Genomic DNA, 16,638 nt, shown 5'->3' on the forward strand with positions numbered 1-16,638 from the left:
GGAGAGTCATCTCAGTGAAGAAGAGAATATATTCTCTTGTTAAGTCCCTACAGGACCTGTGGTTGCATTTCAGGTATTATTTGGTTTAAAGAAGTAAGAAAGAACTTGAGCAGGGGGCAAAAGAAGAAAAAACAAACAAACAAAAACAAAACATCACAAATACATCTCAGAATGTAGAAAAAAGCACCTCTAGAAATAAATTAACATATAAATAGCACGAGAAATAAGATAACAAGCCAATAAATCAACCCTACCCTGAATAAATAGTACAATCAAAAGTCTAAATCATCGGTAATAAGGAGAAATAAAAAGTCCAAAGAGAGATAGTTAAAATTTTTGGTCTAAAATCAAGTTATCATCAATGTTTTTTAGGATCTTTTTTTTTCTCAAAGTCTTTTTTGTAAGTTTTTTTCTTTTTAATACATTAGCGATAAGTAAGCAGTAGAACATAGATCTTTTTTCTACAAAATCTATAGAAGCACTAACAGATACATTCCGTCTAAGAGTCAATGTGGACAAAAGGTTTCACCTTTGAGGCGCGACCCCCACATCTAAAGTTTGGTTTGTGAAACATTACTTGTGTGTCGACTGTTGTTTTTATTTTTTTCTGGTGTGGATCAAACCAAATATTCTTTGGATACGTTTACGTCCAACTCTCAAACTGTCAGTTTGACCGAGGTGGTAACGATGTGGATTATTCTGTGTGCAGTGTGTTGTCTTTGGGGTCCAAATCATTGACAAGACCTTATTCATTCATTAATTTCATACTATCAAATTAACTCTTACACACAGAAAAATGCACAATCTCACCTCAGCCAAATTGACACTAATCCATTTCTTTGCCCTCGTGCGCAGAAGGCAGTTCCTGTTCCTCTCCACTGTGTTTGGTTTGGTTCAGTATTTGGTTTTGGCATTTTTAAGGTTTGCTATTCAACTCTTTGTTTTTGGCTTTTTGTATTGTCTTTTTTTCTGCCAAGACAGTCTGTTTCTTTATCTAATAAAAATCTGGAAGCTAAATTTTCACAGTATTTTTTCCAGCCACCTGATAAAAATCTCTAGCACGACTACAAAAAAACCAAAACAAACAAAACCAAAACAAAACAAACAAAACACACGGAAAAAAAAAACTAAAAAAAACAAAAGAGCTCTTGTAGTAAGCGAGTACGTTATTCCAAATGAGTAATAAGCACTAAAGTACAGTACATAAAACGGCATCAAGAGACACAGCAGAGATAAAACCATCAGAACAAGGAAACAGTGAAATAAAAACAGATTTTTAGAAGATTTCAGTTCAGTGAGGTCATTTGCGTTTAGCTCCATCCAGGACCAGAGAGCTGAGCTGGAGACAGAGAGAGGCAGAGGAGGGGAGGAATGGTCTGTCCTTCTGCTCACCTGTCTATCTGCCTGTCTGATATATCCCTCCATACATGCTACACAGTTTCAGAGTGGGGCAAATACTGCAGCCCTAAAGCTAACAGACAGAGACAGACACACTTCACTTCTTTCAACACCTGCGCTTTGTCCTCCTCCCCTCCTCCCTCCAGCCACATTTGGTTTGGGTTCTTTTTGGTTTGCTTCTGTCATTCCTTGGGTTGTTTTTTTTTTTTTTCGGTTTGGATTTATTTTTGGTATCTTCTTGCAAAAAAAAGTGTGACACCTGCTCCTTGCGCTACAGTGTGTCCCTCCTTTGCCCGTCCCAGTGCACCCTTCTCTCTGGGGGTTGGGAGTAAAGGATCAGTTTCCTAAATAAAGCTTCCCCCGTGGGTTTTTGGATGGGCAGCGTGGAGGGGATTGCACCTGGGGGGCTTCTAGTGGCAATGTCCTGTTGTCAGCCCCATCCCACCCCCCTTTCGGTGTCTTTATTGTGTTTATATGTCTTGGCTGAGGCTCTTTAAGTCAAGCCCTGCCTTGAGAATGCTTTGGTTTCCATTTGAAAATTAATGGCAGTCTGAGGTGGAAAATGAAATGTGATTGATGGAGTGATGATGGAAACAGACAAATATCAGTAAACATGTCTAGACAGACAGGTGTAGGGGCATCTATGCTGATTGACGAAGCAGGAATGAGAGCCGGCTGTGACTAAACTTGGCTTTATTGACTTATTTAGGCTTCAGTCTCAATGATTATTACTTCAAATCTCCAATCACAGCCCTATTTCATACTTTCAAAATGGTCACCACTCTTAGCAAACGACATTTTCAGTGTGTGAAGTTTCCAGGGCATGTTCATTTAGCCACGGAGTCACTGATAAAGAGGCTATCTTTAGGAGTGAGAAGAGTGGTCTGATTAAGAGCACAACATGTCACATTTTTAGGTCTTAATAAATCATCTCATATCATCTGTGCCAACTCTATATTGATCTGTGGGCACTTGGTGAGGACTGAGCATCTTTTCACCTCTCTCGTCTCTGTTCCTGCAGAAAACTCACAATAGAAAACAAAATGCATGATGAAACAAACACGTATGATGGAGATGACGACAATGATGACGATTCAAACCTCAGAAGCTGCAACAATAAATAGGAGCCGGACTGTAACATGACACTAATAAATAATAATAAAAATAACAAAACAAATCCCAAAATGTAAGAAATAGATACTCAACAACAAGCATCTGTAGAGAAAATTTGAAATCAAAAGCTATCCTATGCTCTTAGAACCAGAGGTAGGTAAAGAGACTAAATGCAAAAAGATACAGCAGTACTGGCAATCATTCATACATGAACTTCAGACAATCTTTTACAAAATTATTCAAAATATCTAGCAAGGAAACCTATAAGTGACTCATGAGCTGACACAGACAGGATGAGTCGATGGCAGGATGGTTTGGCTTGTGATGTGTGTGTGTGTGTGTGTGTGTGTGTGCGTGTGAGTAGCAGTAGCAAGTCCTGGTCCTGGATAGCTTCAGTATTTACACGTCCTTTGAATAAAGCTTTTCTCTCCGTATTTTTGGTTTTTGGTATTTGGGATTTTGGTATGGTTGTCGTTTTTTTTTTTTCTTTTTTATTGTGTTTTCCTCCTCCGCCTCCTCCTCAGGTTAATTTTTGGTTTAAACTTTTCCTCCCTACTTGTCCTCCTTCAAACCCGCAGCTTTTCGAGATAACTAAAAATAAAAAAAAGGAAAACGTAAGCATAAGTCCTCCTCTCCATTTTTTTTTGTCCTTGCCACCATTCCTTTTGTCACACAGTAAAGTTATCTTTTGTCATTTTTGGTTTATGCACTTCGACATGCATCTCTGCCGTCTCTTCCGTCTCTTTTTGTTTCAGAGTCATTGGTTTGTTTTCCTTCAGAGAGAAAGAGTGGAGAGGTGCCATGTCGACATTAGACGTTATTGACAAAAAAGTCCCACGTTGCCTCCTCTCCATCTGTTTGGATAGATAAAGATTTTTGGTTTCAATCTTCCCCTTTCTCCCTTCTCCCCTCTTTCACTTCTTTCCCTCCATCTCTCCTCTTTCATTCTGTGTATTTTTGGCATCGAAAAACTGGGAGAGAAAGAGGGAGAGAGCCATTGCGAAAAAAATAACGGAAGAAGAGCACAAGAGAGAGAAAGAGATAGCTTTGGTGTGAAAGGCGAGGTTCCCGTTTCCTCCTTCCTCCTCCTCTCTGATTGGCCCTTGGAGTGGTCACTCGATCTTGGACCCACCCAGAGACGGCGGGCTGTGTGCCATTTCGCTGGAGGAGCAGGAAGAGGCAGGGCTGGAGCACGGGGAGGGAGAGCAAGGGGTAGGGCTTATGCTGCTGGCCGAGGGGAAGGGGGAGGGCTGGGAAGCTTTGGCTACGGCAGCGCTGACCAGTCCAGCGCCGGGGTTTTGGCTCATGTGGAGAAGAGCGGGGTGGTTGAGGAAGAGAGAGGAGGGGAGGCCTCCTTGGCCCCCAGAGGCCCCCAGCATCACCTTACTGCCTCCCTCAAGACTGGAAAGAGGCAGCTGGCCACCACTGGCTGCTAGGGCTGAGGGCAAGAGAGGAGAGAGAAGGAACATTTTACAGACAGGAACTTTTACTCTATTTCAGAACCACTTTTACTTATTTTGTGTTGTTTAGGGTTTTGGTTGGGTTGTGTTTGGTTGCACTGTATATCGCTCCTCCTAAAAGAATCAGTTTTTATTGTTAATGTTTTCATTTGGTCTACTAACTTTCTGTCAGCCAACCTTACTAACCGCTACTCAAGTTAATAATTTCTTTTGGTACAGAGCCAAGCCAGTGAAAGTGCCTGAACTTGTTGGATTCAGCAGAAGTAGGTGGAGAATAACGGTCACATTTTAAATGGGAAACAAAGGGTGTGGCCACAAGGTGCTCAGAAAACTATTCCTCTGGAAAAAACCACTACATGCATGTCTGTTTTTCTGTGGGAAATAATTTGAATGACGTAAAAGACGTGAAACACATTTTGCTCTGCAGTAGAAATAGAAGCGCCACGGTTATAATTGCAGCTTGTTCAATATCTGTGACTAGGGCCCAGCGACAGGTAAGTTAATATGAGTGGTCTGTTGTTATGGAAACAAGTTTCATGATTAGCTGTCTTTCCCTTCATAAACATATTCCTACAGCAATTTTCTGATGCACACACACTGCTGCATGTAAACACAACCTAATGTTTGCAGTTGCATGGTGACAGCAACACTCATTTCTTTTGATCTGAGAAAAAAAACCTCAGGTTCCCCAAATACAAAACTGCAAAATGTCCTGTGGGTGCTTTTTTTCTGTTGTTGAAGAATCTGTTCAATAAAAGTGGTGTGAAATGGATGAGTCCTGATGTTTACCGTTAATAATTCACATGACTTTTTTCTTTTAATCATTAACATTTTTGAGCAAAGATGAAATGAAGAGATGAAAGGCACAGACACACTCACCACACATTAACAATCATCACTCACGCACAGACATTTGATGGGATGGATTCATAGATGTTGATGGCAGAACATGAAAAATAAAGCCTTGCTTTTATCTATAACTTTCTCTGTTTCTGATGCTTCGTACTGTGGATGAGCAAACACCCTCGCTGTGCCTATTCATCTGTGTCTCCACTCAGTAGTTTACTAGCTCGATTTGATTCACCTACCGTGCATAACTGTATTAGTCATCATCACACTTCTGTTTTTAATAGGTCCCTTATCCCCCGTCAGCCTCGCAACACAACGTATGATTAAAATATGTCCTGCTGATAATGGTTGGGGCTGTTTGCTGGACAGCTCTGCAAGAGTGCACACTTTACCGTGCTATTCTTGCATTGTTCTCAAGGTGGAGGTAGGAAGGTGTGCGAGAGGAGATGTGTCGTGTACAGTGTGTGTCTGACTTTGAGCATTCATGTGAGTGTAGGAGTGTGTTGCCTGTGTGCTCAATAACAAAACTATTTTCTGGGTATTTTTATGTATGCCATAACCCTAAGAGTTTTCCAGCAATAAAATAAAACCATACACCTCCACCTCAGCCTTGACCTCTAAGATGCTAAGCTTTGTGCCTGTTTGCTCTCTCCTGAAATAAACCCATTTGCCTTTCAATGTCTTTGCCACACACACCTTGGATAGTGGCCAGGGGATTGTTACCGAGGAGGGCTTGGTTCATCCCTGTGTTAACTCCCATCACAGTGTTCCTGTTGTGTCACACACACACACACACACACACACACACACAAAGCACCATACATGTGCAAGCATATATACAAACAGAGACAGGCAGAAGAAAAAAAAGGTGACAAAAGGCAGGTTTAGCAGCAAGGACAAGCAGAGGGCAAATTTAGCCCTGCACATTTAAAGAACAGTAGTTTGCTGACAGTTGGCTCTACAGATATAAACAAGGCCGGAAGAGTATAAAGAAACAGAAATATTGGTGCACATTTTAAAGCATACACTTTCATTGACTATGCATTTATAACACAGGGCAGAAGTAGTTCACAACTGTAAATCTGCATGTGTGTGTCTCTGTCGTATTCACCTCAAGTTTGCAGCAAAATCGGTGATGTAGTTAGACACGTCACCGTTCTTTTTACCCATACGCCATAAGCTGTGAACACAAGAACCACACACAAAACACACACGTGGTTAGAGTGCACTGCTGCACAGGGGGACGCAGTGGTGCCCAATGGCATGTTGGGATATCAGTGTGTGCATAAACAATCACGGCAGGTTTTGTTTCATCTGCTTAGAACCTGGTTTATACAGGTTACATTTCTAGAAACTATTGCTGATTTGGAATTTTGTATCTGGAGATAGAAAATGCTCTGATAATCAAAATTAAAACCATTTGTTGTGTTGCATTTGTTGCACACAAAGCTTCACACACAAAGTCAGACAAGACAGAGAACTCCCCACAGTGTGTTGTGAAAGTCTTACCCTGTGTTAAGGTTGAGTGTGCTGTGGCTGGGGGTAGCTGGAGTGGCAGGGCTGGCCGTGCTGCGGGGAGGAGGAGTCACTGGGGAGGGTGCAGAACTGAGAGACGGGTGAGTTGAGCTGAGAGAGTGGTGGGTGGAGGTGAGGCTGGAAGTCAGGGGGCAAACTGAGGACATGGTAGTCACTGTTGTGCTGCTGAGACTAGTCACGGCCTGTGACAGCTGGCTGGACATCTGGAAGAGAGACAGATACAGGTCTGAAACACACACAGCTGCATAACGACAGTGGTTCTAAACTAATCAATATAAAGCATAAAGGGGAGGTGATGTGAGTAAGTGTTTTAGGGATGTTAAGTTCACCATGTGAGGACTGTAACAGGGTGGTTTGTGCGTTGGTGGGGCAGCGGAGGGCTGGCTGGGGAGGGGAGGGGTGGCACTGGTGGGATTGATACGTTTCTCTTTCTGCCGGCGGTTGCAGAACCAGACCCGGATCACCTCCTTCTCCATGTTGAGCTGTTCTGCAATCAGCAGAATCTCTTCTGAGGTAGGCTTCTGGTTCTGCAGGAGCATACAGCGGATGAGTTCAATAGTGCTGTTTCAGCCGCACAATTTTAAACACAAATACACACAGTAAGTCTAATTTATTAACACAAGCATTTAAAAACTGCAGAAAATAAGGACATCAGAAATTATTTCCCGGTATTAAAACTCCTGCAGTCATTACAGTATTTCCTGAAACTCAGTAACCACAATGTTGGCAACTCACTCATGTGCAGTGGTGACATAAATACACACAGATCGGTATTTAAATATAGATATTTACATATATACTGACATTAAAAACATGCAGAGTCAGTTATTTTAGAATTAATCTTCCTTAGTTGCAGAGTTTGTGTGAATTTTTGCAACTGGGTCAGGCAAAATCTAAAACATCTAAAAAAAAAAAAAAAAGTCTATTTACTAATACGAGAGGGAAGTAAAATCTTTAATCAGCTTTTTCAATTTAGAAATTTTATATTCTTCATTAAGAATTAAATCATAATGTTAACCGTCTTACCGTCATGAATGAGCGCTCAAGGGCCACACGTACATTCGTCTCAATGCTGGTTCTTTTCTTTCTGCGGCGACCAGGAACCCCCTCGAAGCCCAGAGAGGGGGAGGACAAAGAGCTGGGGCTGGGCAAAGTACTGTCTATGGACATGGTTTCTGATGGAGGAAAACACACACACACACACACACACACACACACAAATGTAAACAAAAACAGAGGGTAAATATAAAAAAATTTAATTATGAAAATATACAAGTACATTCTGTATAATAGTCTAAATGTTCAGTAGAGTTGTTTGATGACAGCTTACCTGCATCATTGAGCCACTTCTCCAGCAGGGGCTTCAGCTTGCACATGTTCTTAAAGCTCAGGTTAAGGGCTTCAAAGCGGGAAATGGTCGTCTGACTGAAGTCATTGCCGTACAGCTTCCCCATGGCCAGGCCGACATCTCCCTGACGGCGAGAAAAAAAGATGTTTCAGGCAAGTCAAACGACTCACTGGCAAGTAAGTTCCTGCATCTCTCCTCCCTACCTGTGTGAAGCCCAGTTTGATGCGTCTCTGTTTGAAAGTGCGAGCGAACTGTTCCAGCTCCTCCAGGTCACTTGGTTCCTCGGGGTGAGACGTCACTGAGGGCATTGTGGTCACGCCTCCACCACCACTCACCTCCACACTTTTATCGCGCTGCAACGTCAGAGGAATGAAAGTGAGAATGCGAGAAAAGGAGCAGTTGAGATAAAACCAGTCTCACTAATGGAGAGACTGATTTTTCCTTTTCCACTGACTAAAGAGTGAAATTTCCTCGTACTGTACCTGTGCTTGAAGACCCATTCTGGTTGGAGCAGACAGTAGACTCCCTTGATTTTGCTGAGGTAGCGAAATAAGATTTGGTGTCGATAGGAGTCCTGAGAAAAAGAAAAGACCACTATCAACCTTAATTATAACAAAAAAAGGGGAATATAAACGTACAAACTATTCACGTAATAGGCCTCCTCACCTTGCTGGCCTTGCTGTGCCTGTGGGAGTAGGAACTGAGCAGGGGATGGGAGCGAGTGGCCAGGCACCAACACTAATTGTTGAAGCTGCAGCAACTGTTGGATGTCCTGTTCAATAAAGAGAAAACGGAAAGATCAGAGAGCGTATAAGAAAAGGTAGGTAGTTTGTAAAGACAGACCGATCAGTCACATAAAAATATGTTTATATCTCCGGATGAGGATGGGACCAGATTGAACTTCTATGTTTTAACAGAAAACATAGAGGTGAGAGGAAAACCTTGTATAATGTCGAGAAAAGAAAGGGAAAATGTGCGCATTCATGCACGGTGGAAACTGTGAATCATGAGACATACAGCACACATACAAAATAATTTTTCCACGACTTGTTACTGGTTCCTCAATCAAGCCGCTCATCAGGAAATGGCTTTAATTGGCAGTCAGTACCTGGGCAGTGAGCTGGATTGGCTGGGAGAGGGTGAGCTGGGGAGGTGGGACAGGGACACTCTGGGCTGTCTGTTCCTGTGGGTTCTGTCCCTGTCCCTGGGACTGCGACTGGGCCTGCTGGCCTGTTTGTCCTGCCTGCTGCTGCTGCTGCTGCTGCTGGGCTTGCTGATTTGCTGCTGCTGCTGCTGCTGCTGCTGCCTGAGCTTGCTGATTGGCTTGGGCGGCTGCGTGGGCAGCATGAGCGGCGTGAGCTGCACTGGACTGCTGCACAGCTGCAGCCAGGAGCTGTGCCTGTGCTTGCTGTAGCAACAACTGCTGCTGAGCTGGCAACAGGGCTGTCAACTGGCCGAAAGGAAGAAGAGAGGAGAGGAGAGCAAAGGAGAGAAAAAAGAAGGTAACAAACAGAAGGACACAAAGAAGGAAACAAAGCAGCACATGAGAAGCAAGCAAGATAAAAGCAAAGCAAAGTGTGTGTGTGTGTGTGTCTGCACTTATCATAAGTCTGTGTTTCTGTCTTACCCCTGCTAGTTGGGAGCCGGTCAGCATGAGCTGTGTATGTTGCAGTGCAGTCTGCGAGGGGGACGGGCCGTGAGAGGGAGGGAGGGCCGGGGACATCTCACCACACTCCTCCATCTTATTCTGTAAGAAAGACAGGAAACGGGGGGGGGGGGGTTAATATTAGAACAATAGGACAATATTAATAAAAAATAAAAAAACACACTAATTCTAAAATAGGTTTTCTATTGTATTGTATTTCTGCACAGCTAAAAATTCACTGCCAGTAAATATAAATTATAAATATTGGCAAGTAACTGTAAAATGCATGAGCTACATCAGCACATTGTCTGTTTAAATTCATGCTAGGCAGTAATAATGAGATAATCAGTGACAAGTAAGCTAAACAGAAATGTTTCCACTAGGTTTTCATGCACAAAGGGATGATCTTTTTTTCCCAGGATTGGGCATGTTTGAACTTGCAGGCTGGACTCTTCCTTACTCTTACTGATTTGCATATCTCTCTTGGTATGCAAATGTGAAAGATTCCACTTTCAGCGTTATGGATTTATTTCAATTTTGAATGGGGCTTGTGAAAGGAGAGTGCCATCACACTCTCTACTCTCGGTGAATTGACACAAACAACACGACAAAAGGGCGATTCAGTGCATTGTAATGAACACAATGCTGAGGCAGGTATACTATCAGTAAATTTAATATGTGATGTAAGGACACAAAGGATGCACAAACATAGGCTTAGGCATGTGCACAGACTTGCAAAAGTTGTTCAGGAAGATACACACACACACACACGCACACACACCTTGCTGCTGCTCAGGGTTGGTGAAAGTGTAAAGGGATAGACTTTCATTGACTGAGCCTACAGGAGGAGAAACAGATACGACTTCAATATCAGAAATTAATTAAAGTGAATAAATTATTCATTGTATTTTACATTTATCATTTATTATAATTAATGATCTAATTAATTTAGATCTCTCATTAATTATTTATATATGTAACAAGCAAATATGCTCATTTATATTTTTTAATAGTTTTAAATTTATTATTGCTGATATGTTATGGATTACAACATAATGTTGGTGTCTCAGCTTTGGAGATGAAAGAGGTGGGAGACAAACGTAATAATCACAGGATTCAGCTTTACCTGGTGATTTGATTCAGGTCCATTCCGCTCTGAATCTGCGTGGGAGGGAAAGGAAAAAATGAGAAATTGGTCGCGTGTGTGAGAGCAAGCGCCTAGACCGGCTACAACACACCCCTACGTCATGCATGCACAACTTTTTAGAAATATTATATTTTTATTTCGCATTTGGATGTTGTTTATTTGCATCTTACCTGTGCCGTCCAATGGTGAGTCAGCCCCTACTTTCTCAACCTCTACTGGCTTTGACATCCTGATATCTGTAACAGGAAGACACACAGATAAATAAGAGTCAGCAAGTTGATTCTTAAATCTGTGTCAGAAAAAAAAAAGCAAACCAAAGCAGAATAAAAGACATTTCCTAAGCAGGTGATCAGGATCTCGATGACGACAGGGGAAAGACATTACCCCAGGGCGTCAGTGTGAGGCTTGATTGTTTTCAGGTCACAGATTGGGCCTACACACTGTACACTAAACAATGTGGCTGAATCATTCACAAGTTCAGTGCAGCCCACATTCATTCAATCTTTCCAATTAGCGGTTTAGCATAGAGTAGGTTGACCCAAGGTGCTTGCTTGTTCTAAATTTAACTCAAGGTATTCACGTGGGTGCAGGCAACTATAAATGTCTCATGTTGTGTGTCATTCATAGCGACACCACATGACTTCCTGATTGATACTGTATTGGGACAGTCCCTATGGCAACGGCACTCAATGGAGAGAAGCAATACATTTAGTTTTAGACTCTGTTCATCTCAAAGACAACAGGGCATTTTGGCAGATTGTATAAAAGTTGGGGAAGACAGTGATCTTAAAGAGTTTGATAGACAGTGTGTGTGTAGTTGTGTACACACACGTGTACGACATTTGTTTTTGTAACTCACCCACTAGGATTATCTCACTATAAAAGACGTATTATTTGTCTAAAACCACAAACTGTAAGACAACTTTTTGTTATGTCCATTTGAAACCTTTTTTGTTTCTCTTCTTCTCTCTCACCCTGACACACACACACACTCACACAAGCACACACTCACACACACACACACACACACACACACACACACACACACACACACACACACACACATACACACATGCAGCGCTACTTCCCTTTTGTGAAAACATGCAAATCTGCCCAACGACCAACTAATTATATCTGCCACCTGCAGAATCCAGTCTCCCTCCTCTTTTTCCTCTCTCCCCTTTCACCCCCTCCTCTCCACTTTATCTCTCCTTTTCTTCATCCTGTTGTTTCTCATATTGCAGATGAGAAACTGCTGACAATTTGACAAATGGCATTTTTCCCACCAGTTTGTTGCAATGCTTGTATCAATATGACACATGAAATACAGAAAATATGCCAATCTGACCTTCTGCCCTGCAAACAAGCAAGTGGTCAAACATGGTTTCTACCATTGGGGGGCAGCAGTGGCACATGATGATGATAAGTCTGATCCACTGACCGCTACCGATGCCAGGTTTAAATTTAAAGACACTTATTAACAGATGAAATAAGCCACTCTTTGATCAGATGCACGTTCAGCAGCACTAACACATTTGTTTCAGTGAAACAGATGTGTGAACACTGACTTTGGTACGGGCAATCGTACATGCAGTGTTTATGGGAAGGGGGATGTGTCAATCAGCTCAAAGAGTTCCACTCTACTGCCATGCTGGTTATAACCCAGGGTCATGGCACGCACACACATACATGCACATACACACACAGAGACCACAGGATTTCCCTCAAATAAATGGACTTCTGCAAAAAGCTAATTTGATCACCAACCATGAGGATGCAAACATCTGGTTAATCTTTTATTAGAGTCAATCTGTGGTTATTCCAACATTGCATTTGACTATGGTTCTGTTATTATTTAACATATTATATAGTGAAACCAAAAAAACAACATAAAAAAAAACAAAAAGTCCACAATTGCTCAATGTTTAGTGAAACCCCACTGAATCTACATCGAAATGTGACATAAACACATTTAAACCTTTCGTCATAGGTAACACCTCCTAATTAAGACACAGTACGACTCACTTTTGTCACACTCAACTATCCTGTGTTCAAATCATTAGTATGTGCAGTGTACGACACTGAAGCCAAAACCACCACATAAAATTATTGTCTAGGTCATAAAACAGCTGTAATGTGAAGTTCCCAAAGTGCTGCCTCTTGCACTGTACTGCCCGCTCGCAGGGCACGGAGGGATGGTCTGTATTGATTCATGGTTCAAAATGGCTTGCAGACAGTAGCATGGTGGATAATGTGGTCAGTAATACAGTGGTGGGACAGTATATCAAGATGCAGTGTCTTTTTCTCACTTCCCCTCCCGACTTCCCCTTGTACCGGGTTGAACGCAGAGTGCTAAACCCAACACTTACTGTCAGTGAGGCTATTAATATTAGCTTGGTCTCTCTCACTCTCTCTTGCTCTTTCACTACATCTTTAAAAACCTTGTTCTCTTTTACAACACGCTGCCACATACACACACACACACACACACACACACAAACAAACAACTGTACCTAAAGAAAGAGCAGCGCTGAAGGCTATGAGTATTTTTAAATGTAGTAAAGTTGTAGTTTAGTAATGTGATTAGTTTACAATGAGAATAGGAGGATACAGAAGAGGCTCCTCCTCTGTCTATGTGTGTTTTACAGACTGTACTTACAGTACTGTTCAGAAACTTTTTCAAAAGTTTAATTACTGTGTGTCTTTGGTTTCTCATTAAGCTGTTACACTGTAGACTAATCTTGCAGCAAAGCTCAGGGTTTAGCTTTGATCTAGTGAAGCCAGCATGCTTCGCCATACTGTATCTTAAACAGACCAAATTTAATGCTGTATAATCCTGTGTCATGAATAAATGATGAAATAGAAAGGAACAAGGAACAACAGTGTCTGTACTTAGTCTGGACTGTTTCTGTTATTCTCCTCTGGGTATTTTGGCTGAGATGAAACTGTGCTGTAACCACCCCACCACCCATCACCCCACTTCCTGATTCAGGACACAACCCCAGCGCCAAGGGGGGTGTCTGGGAACTGGAGTCATCACACCAGCTAACTACAGATTTTAAAAAAAACAAGCAGCGCTCAGGGGTGCAGATTTTGATTATTGAAATATTTACGAAAAAGCGAGCATCAAACCCAGCTCAGCACCTACAGTACATTCCTGTGAGGATGGATTGATGAGCTGATGTCAAAATATGAGCGTAAGAATAAGGAGCTGAACAAAAAAAAAATACAAATAAATAAGAAGATGAAAATAGGGCTTGAGAGTAAAGCGATCCACTGACAGGGAAAATCTAACAATAAAGGATTAAATTAAAGGAAAGTCTGCGACGGCACAGCTGCAGACTGACCATTAAAGTTGTGACATTTTATTATACCCTGTTTTATCAAACAGAAATATCAGAAACACTTACTGGTTTTATACTACACCAGAAAAGAATGATTCATGACTTAAAATGCTTAATATGAGATCATAAAACAGACGCCACTGTGTAAAATGTAACTACAAACACACAACTAGACAACGTGCTAATAAACTAATTCCTCAAATATTGGCCTTTACTAATCAGAAACGTGCAGACAGTTAATATATTCTGTATGCAGAAGGATGTTAATTTATCATTGACAGCGTCGATGTACATAAGTCCATAATAACATAAATTAAAAATGAGGAAAATCTCGCTCTGTAGGCAAAGTAACGTTTAATAATCACCTTTAAATTCTGGCATTAATAAAGCTAAATAATTGTAAAAACAACACATTTATTTAGCCAATTTTAAAGATTACAGGTATATTTTTGTGTCTTTTTATGCATTCACATCTTAAATAACACACTAATATTCTGTTATTTTAACTGAATGTGATGCAATGTGGTATCTTCTTGCCTGTTGCAGTTTGTGATCAGGATGTGTCACCCTGGTCAGAGTAGCTTACAGAACACCACAACGGTGACCACATTACGGTAAAGAAGTGACTTGGTGATTTTTAAGCTATCACTCCTCGACAAATGTACAAAGCCTAAGAAACTATTTTCTTAGATATCATATCAGCACAGCAAAGGGTGAGAAATGTGAGCTAATTGACATTTCTAACTTGCTTTCTGGTAATTGGTGAGTCAGCTAAGTATCTGCTCTTTTCTGTGACACTCGTCCATTGTCGTCGTCCATCAATTGAAAAAGTCTTCTACTTCTCTCAGCCTGAGCTGACCACCAAAACACAGCAGCCTGTCGTTTTTTAATACCCAGAATGACAATTATTTCAGGCATTTCCCCTTTTGACCCGTCTTCTTCTAAACAAGTGTCTTTATATCTTTAGTGCTAAACATGTATTAAAAAATGATTGGCAGAAATTTGAAAGTGGGTACAGTAGTGTAATCAGTGCAACCTCCTTACACCTCCAACACACACACACACACACACACACACACACACACACACACACACACACACAAGTTAATGCCGGTTCCAAAGTTGCAAGGGAAGAAGCACTATCAGCTAACTACAAACTAAACACAAATGTAACAATAAAACAACAGTAAAAAGTCAAGGTGTTTTATGATGACAGATGAAAAACTAACACTATATAGAGACATACAGGGAACACACATGCACCCAGTATGTTTCAAAAGACATTTCAAAAAACTTTTTTACTGTATTTCCACAAGCCTTTTTGGTATTCAGTATAAACACACACACACACACACACACACACACACACACACACACACACACACACACACACACACACACACACTCAGGGCTGGTAAGGTGTCTGACCTTTCTGTCTGCCTGCGACAGGAGTCCACCCATCCATCCATCATCCTTCCATCCATCCCCATCTTTCTCTCCGTACCACCTCCCGCTCTTTGATGTCCTCTAATTAGCTGAGCTTGTTAGACTCAGTGGCATTAATCAACAGCATACACACGCTTCTCTTTCTATCACACACACACATACACTTCCATCTCTGTCACACAAAGCTTAATTGGTCTTGGTAAATGAAGGCCAGCTGAGAAAGAAAGCTGCACAGACACTCACCTGGCAACCACATACTGGAGAAGTCCTTGGCTGCTATTGCTGCTGTCTTGGTCATATCTGTTTGAGAGTGTGTGTACGCGCTACGTAAAGAAAAACTCTCCCTCTCCCTCTCTCAGTCTGTCTCTAACCAAAGGAGGGGTGTATTAAATCATATGGTTGAGAGAGTCAGTCTCTCCCTCTCTCTTGTTCTCTTTGCCAGATGATAGTCCACACCCCCCAAGCCACACCTCCTCCCCACATCCTGCAACACAACAGGAAGTAACCCTCAAAAGTCAAAAGAATAGGAACTCACAGAGGAGAGAAAAATAGAAGACAAGACAAAAAAAAAAATAGAAAGACAGATAGAAAAGGGGACACGCAAGAGGTTAGAGAGTGGGAGAGAGTGAGTGAGCGAGAGATCTAAGAGATAGATGAGGTGAAAAAGAGGGGGATGACGGGTGACGATGGAAAGTGATGGCGCGGCTGGAAACAGACACTCACACACACGCTCACTCACACACGCAAGAGAAAAACAGCAGGTTTGACATTCTGACCAAAGAGCATATGATATATTCGCTTGATATATGACCCAGTGCCCCTTCAAAACTTCTACAAAACTCATGTGATCAGAGTTTTCCTTGAACACTAGACAGTTTAACAGGTAGCCTGTTTACATGTAGCGCGCCATGAGTCATGACGGAGCTCCTGCTTATGGAGACACTATAGTGAGTAAAGCAGTGGGTGTGAGGTGGTCGTCGAGGGAAGGCAGCACCAACATGAGAAGATGTGAGACATCCTCAGCTACGTTTATCAGATGCAGCCTCATTCTAACCCGAGCAGGAGGAAAAACGCTGTCATGACACTCACTGTACCACTGACCACGCCACACTGTTGGCTGCACACAGAGAACACCACAGAAACCTACCCCATGGAGCTCCACACGTGACGGATAGATGTGGCGTGAAAGTGGAACATTAGATAAACAACATGAGAGCCACTCACAGTGCTGCCTACTCTAATTGACAGAATAAGAAGGTGTTAAATAAGTGAAAGGTTGAAAAATGATTAGCACGTTTCAGCAGAAATAAAATCTTTCTAAACTGAAAGTGTTAATGTGCTGCTCTGATACT

General features: G+C 41.8%; 1 protein-coding gene across 3 annotated transcripts; it reads right to left on the minus strand.

Moving 5' to 3' along the window:
• Positions 1–577: 577 nt before the first annotated feature.
• pou2f2a (POU class 2 homeobox 2a) lies at positions 578–15,666 on the minus strand. Of its 3 annotated transcripts, XM_026370577.1 has the most exons (15): positions 15,530–15,666; positions 10,667–10,732; positions 10,476–10,510; positions 10,131–10,187; positions 9,332–9,451; positions 8,371–8,476; positions 8,187–8,278; positions 7,908–8,057; positions 7,687–7,828; positions 7,383–7,531; positions 6,686–6,883; positions 6,330–6,559; positions 5,932–6,000; positions 5,517–5,590; positions 578–3,949 (listed from the first exon to the last, which is right to left on the minus strand). In XM_026370577.1, exons 1-15 carry the CDS (start codon positions 15,582–15,584, stop codon positions 3,624–3,626), a joined length of 1,869 nt encoding a protein of 622 aa, XP_026226362.1. In that variant the 5' UTR covers positions 15,585–15,666; the 3' UTR covers positions 578–3,623. The 3 variants fall into 3 exon arrangements, with proteins under 3 accessions (XP_026226362.1, XP_026226359.1, XP_026226361.1); XM_026370574.1 differs by lacking the exon at positions 5,517–5,590 and having other exon boundaries at positions 3,809–3,949; XM_026370576.1 differs by lacking the exons at positions 5,517–5,590; positions 10,131–10,187 and having other exon boundaries at positions 3,809–3,949.
• Between the last annotated feature and the right edge of the window lie 972 nt (positions 15,667–16,638).

The sequence above is a fragment of the Anabas testudineus genome, chromosome 16, assembly GCF_900324465.2.
Source record: "Anabas testudineus chromosome 16, fAnaTes1.2, whole genome shotgun sequence".
NCBI lineage: Eukaryota > Metazoa > Chordata > Actinopteri > Anabantiformes > Anabantidae > Anabas > Anabas testudineus.

Bases quoted from the DNA above. Each gene is read 5' to 3' on its own strand.
- pou2f2a (XM_026370577.1), bottom strand. From the start codon at position 15,584: ATGACCAAGACAGCAGCAATAGCAGCCAAGGACTTCTCCAGTATGTGG. The intron at 7,532-7,686 runs GTAAGCTGTCAT...TTCCTCCATCAG, and splicing joins GAAGTGGCTCAATGATGCAG to AAACCATGTCCATAGACAGT. The intron at 5,591-5,931 runs GTGAATACGACA...GTGACACAACAG, and splicing joins GATTTTGCTGCAAACTTGAG to GAACACTGTGATGGGAGTTA.